We start from the raw sequence: 4332 nt of genomic DNA, 5'->3' as shown, positions 1-4332 counted from the left end.
GCCATGGAATTGACCTATGATATTGGACACAGAGTATTTATAAATTATGAATCTCTATAGTAAAGTGGAAATGAATTTCTACAATTAACAATCTTGCTAAATATTTTTTTTAAATGTGTATATATTTACATATTAATTCTTTATTATTATTATTATTATTATTATTATTTAGTTATAATTATTTTTTAACCTAAAACATACTATAAAATAAATGTTTTGATAATCATCAACCTTTCCCAACCATTTAATTTATATCGTCTTTTTTTCTCATAATTTTTTAAATTTTAATATTATAATAATAATAATAATAATAATTTTATTTAAATTTTAATATAATCATAATTTTAATAATAATATTAATGATAATATTTTTATTATTATAAGAAAGTAGAAAGTGGTTCAGAAAATTAAATTGTTTGTTCAGAAAAATGAATCATTAATTATGACATTTATAATGGTAAATGACCTGACAAGGCATGGGAACAACTTTTTCTGTGACATTATATCTTAATTTCTTAAATTTTAATGTAACAATATTCTTAGAGGTCTGTTATTCAAATATTATAAGAAAGAGTTGAGAATAAAAGTTATTTTGGAAACACTTAAACTATTTAAAAAATATCCAATAGCAATTTTTTTTATTTTTTTTAACATGGCCTAACCTAAACTCAATCTAGTTCCAAGAAAAAAAAATTGTTTTTAAACCAAAAAGTGGTTCAGCAAAATAAATGTTCGTTCAGAAAAATGAAATGTTAACGATGACCTTCATAATGGTAAATGACATGCCAGGACATCGTAACAGCTTTTTCGGTGGCATTGTATCGGAAGCCTGCAGTCCACATCTACCCACCACCGCGTTGCACATGGATACATACTAAATTTTAATGAATTGAATTCACCGAAAATGTGAAGGTTGGGCTACTTATTAAGTTCAAAATATATAATATCTCGGAACATCCATGTTAGCTCCTGTGCACGTATATATCCAGAGAGATCTCAGAGTTTGTGCTTCAGTCTTGGCCTCCGGAGAGATCTCAGAGTTTGTGCTTGAGTTGGGCAAGAAAAATGGTTTCTGGAGTTAAGTCCAGTTTCTCAGATAATGGAGGCTCTTATCCTAAGAGCAGATTACCCATGGTGGATTTCATATTCAGACTGCTGGGAATAGGCGCCACGTTAACTGCTGCAGTCGTAATGGGAACGAACAAGCAGACTGTGATACTTCCTGAAGTTGGTCCTTGGCCTGCTAAATATCAATATACTTCTGCCTTCGTGTATGTGGGATAATATTGATCATCCCAGCTATGTTATCAGAGTTTTTACCTAATAGTTAATATCCACAGTCCATCGATCTTACGTTGTGTACCGATGTTTTGCAGGTTTTTTGTAGCGGCCAATGCACTTGCTTGCGGATACACAGTGCTTTCACTGATCTTCTCCTTAATAGTCAAACCTGCATCGTCAACACTGCCGGTCTTTTTTCTCTCCATCACCGATTTGGTAATGCATTCTGCTACTTCTCCAGCAAAAGATTCTGATTCTGTCAGAATTTTAATTAATTTATTATTATTATTATCATTGAATAAGATTGAGTCAGTTTCAATGTTGGATGGAAGAATAATTTGTCTATTAGATCGGATGGTACAATAAGATTGAGTCAGTCTCAATGTTGGAATGGAAGAATAATCTGCTTATTTGTTGGGATGGTACAATAAGATTGAGTCAGCCAAATGTTGAATGGAAGAATAATCTGCCTACTAGTTGGGATGGTACATCAAGATTGTGGGAAGCTTCCTGAGCAGCTTGGATGTCCCTTAGGTTAGTTTAATTCACCCAAATGGGGTTTTTATAGTCAATCACAACCCCTCCCCATGAGATTGGAATATCTAGTAGGAACTAAACCACACAAATCAATTGGTCTACCCTTGAGGGGTTTAACCTCAATGAAACATTCTAGAATAATTTTAGTAGTATCGACAAATCAAAATTGGGATTTTTCTCCAAAATAATTATGTATTTTTAAATTAAATTAATTATTTAAAAAATATCATATCAACAAATGTCATGGTTTAACCTCAATCAAATGTTTTAGAGTAATTTTAGTAGTATTCACAAATCAAAGTTAAGATTTTTCTCCAAAATAGTTATGTATTTTTTTTTTCTTTTTAATTAAATTAATTAATTAAAAAATATCATATCAACAAATGTCAGGGTTTAACCTCAATGGAATGTTCTAAAATAATTTTAGTAGTATCCAGAAATCAAAGTTGAGATTTTTGTCCAAAACAGTTATGTCTTTTTTCTTTTTCTTTTTAATTAAATTAATAACTTAAACAATATCATATCTACCAATGTCATATGAAAGAAGTTATGAGTTTTTTGATCATGTAATATTGATAATATGGTATTGGCTCATGATATTGTAGCCAAATCTATTTAAAAAATAATAAAATCACGGTAATAAAAATAATAAATTAATTATTTTAATATTTATAAAAAAATAAGTATTTTGATATTTATCATCGCTTGGTTTGGATATTTGATTTATATAGTTAAGCTATTATAGTTTGGGTTAAATACATACATGGTTACTAAAGCCATCTTGTAAGAAAGTATGAGAGTTGGGGTGTTAATTTTCAAAGGAGTTGTGTAACGAGGTGGAGGAATTGCTTGAATGGTCAAAAGTGGCCAGAATCCTGGCAAAAAAATTTCAAAAAATCTTGTAGGGACAGTGTTTGAATCGTATTTTTTATTGTGGAAATGGATTCAGCACCGTTGAAAACGTCTAGGGCACCTAATTGAAGTTTAACAACTATAACTCGGATTTACAAAAATCCTTTCCGGATTTTCTCTAAATATGACAGGAGTTTCCATAACTTTCCGGGCAATTCCTCTGCTAGTTAGACTACAGCATTTTGAAATATTGAATTGAATTGAATTTCATATTGTGAGCAGGTGATGTTGATTCTGGTAACGGCTGGCGCGTCTGCAGCGGCTGCCATTGGTTGGCTTGGACGCAAGGGAAATTACCACAGTAACTGGGCGAAAATCTGCAACACATATGGTCGGTTCTGCGACCGTGGGTCTATTGCTGTATTTGCTTCGTTTTTCGGGGTCATCATCTTTATGAAGCTCACTGTCATGGCCAACTACACTCTTTACAAACGTACGAGCTGTACCCGTTAATGAACTAAATGTAGAAGGGAAGGGAGCGGTAGAATATAGTTGTGTTAAATAGATTGGGGAAGACTTGGCAGGCTGGTAGGTGTGTGATGTATTTTATTACTTTTATCTCGCCATTTGTTTTGGGCTTTCTGCTTTTGGCCTACATTATTTAGGGAGGAAGATAAATATAGTTCTGTGTATTACTGGTCATATATTATTTAGCGAGGAAGATAAATTTAGTTTTGTGAGGAAGACAAATTTAGTTTTGTGTATTACTGAATATGTAAATATAGCTCTTTGTGTTTGGAATTGAAAAATGAGTATAACCGGTTGTGACAGTTATACATGGATGTGTGTGGGAATTGTAACGATGGCATCCTAATTCCACTGGCCATCATCTTTTATTATGGGTTTGTCATATCGTTTTTATTTGTATAAAATGCAGGAAAGTTTTATGTATGGGGGATTCTGTCACATGGTGTGTGGATTTATTTGAAATATTTATATGGTGTGTGGTTTTACCTGAAATAGTTATGAAATTGTGTGCATTAATTAAGTTCAAAATGCATATATTTTATTTTATACAAGTTATTTATATATTTTTATTTATTATTTTTAGAAGTGTATTTTTTTAAAGGAGAGGTGTGATTTTTTTATTGAGTTTAATTTTTTTTATTTTTTGTTTGATTTAGGGGATTTGAACTTCAAAAATTATGTATATAAGTATTTTTGATTGTTGATTGTGTGGTATATTTTAGGGAAATGTGTAAATTATTTTATATTTTTTAAAATAAAAATAATTTTTTTACTAGATAAACAAAGAATATCATTTATAGTTAAAAAACTAAACATATATATTTTATAGTTTTTAAGCATTTTTTTACTGGGCTTATAAGTGCAATTTACAACTTTGTATGAGGGAGATGTCTAATTCATTCAGTGCTCAATAACCTAGAATTAACATGTGTTCATTTTAAAATATAAAGAGAATATTTTCTAAATAAAAGCTACGTGGGCTATAATTAAAAACAAAAACAAATATACATATTTGATTAGTTTTAATTAAAATCATTATAAAATATCCATAATCCCACTTAGTTCCTTGTTGACGATGTAAAAATATTTCACTATCACTCTAGTCCATAGATAAAATAACCTATTTTTATATCA

At 30.2% G+C, this 4332-nt stretch overlaps 1 protein-coding gene across 1 annotated transcript; it reads left to right on the top strand.

Annotated features, from left to right (window-relative positions):
• The first annotated feature begins 954 nt into the window (after nucleotides 1-954).
• On the top strand, nucleotides 955-3621 carry LOC149202799 (CASP-like protein 1U1). Its single transcript, XM_089400049.1, has 3 exons — nucleotides 955-1271; nucleotides 1377-1497; nucleotides 2953-3621. Exons 1-3 carry the CDS (start codon nucleotides 1066-1068, stop codon nucleotides 3181-3183), a joined length of 558 nt encoding a protein of 185 aa, XP_089256175.1. The 5' UTR covers nucleotides 955-1065; the 3' UTR covers nucleotides 3184-3621.
• The last annotated feature ends 711 nt before the right edge of the window (nucleotides 3622-4332 follow it).

Source organism: Pinus tabuliformis, chromosome 2_1 (assembly GCF_031772625.1).
Source record: "Pinus tabuliformis cultivar Carrire ecotype Pingquan chromosome 2_1, CPIR1, whole genome shotgun sequence".
NCBI lineage: Eukaryota > Viridiplantae > Streptophyta > Pinopsida > Pinales > Pinaceae > Pinus > Pinus tabuliformis.
Note: the sequence above shows the minus strand (reverse complement) of the source record. Positions and strands in the feature narration are given on the sequence as shown.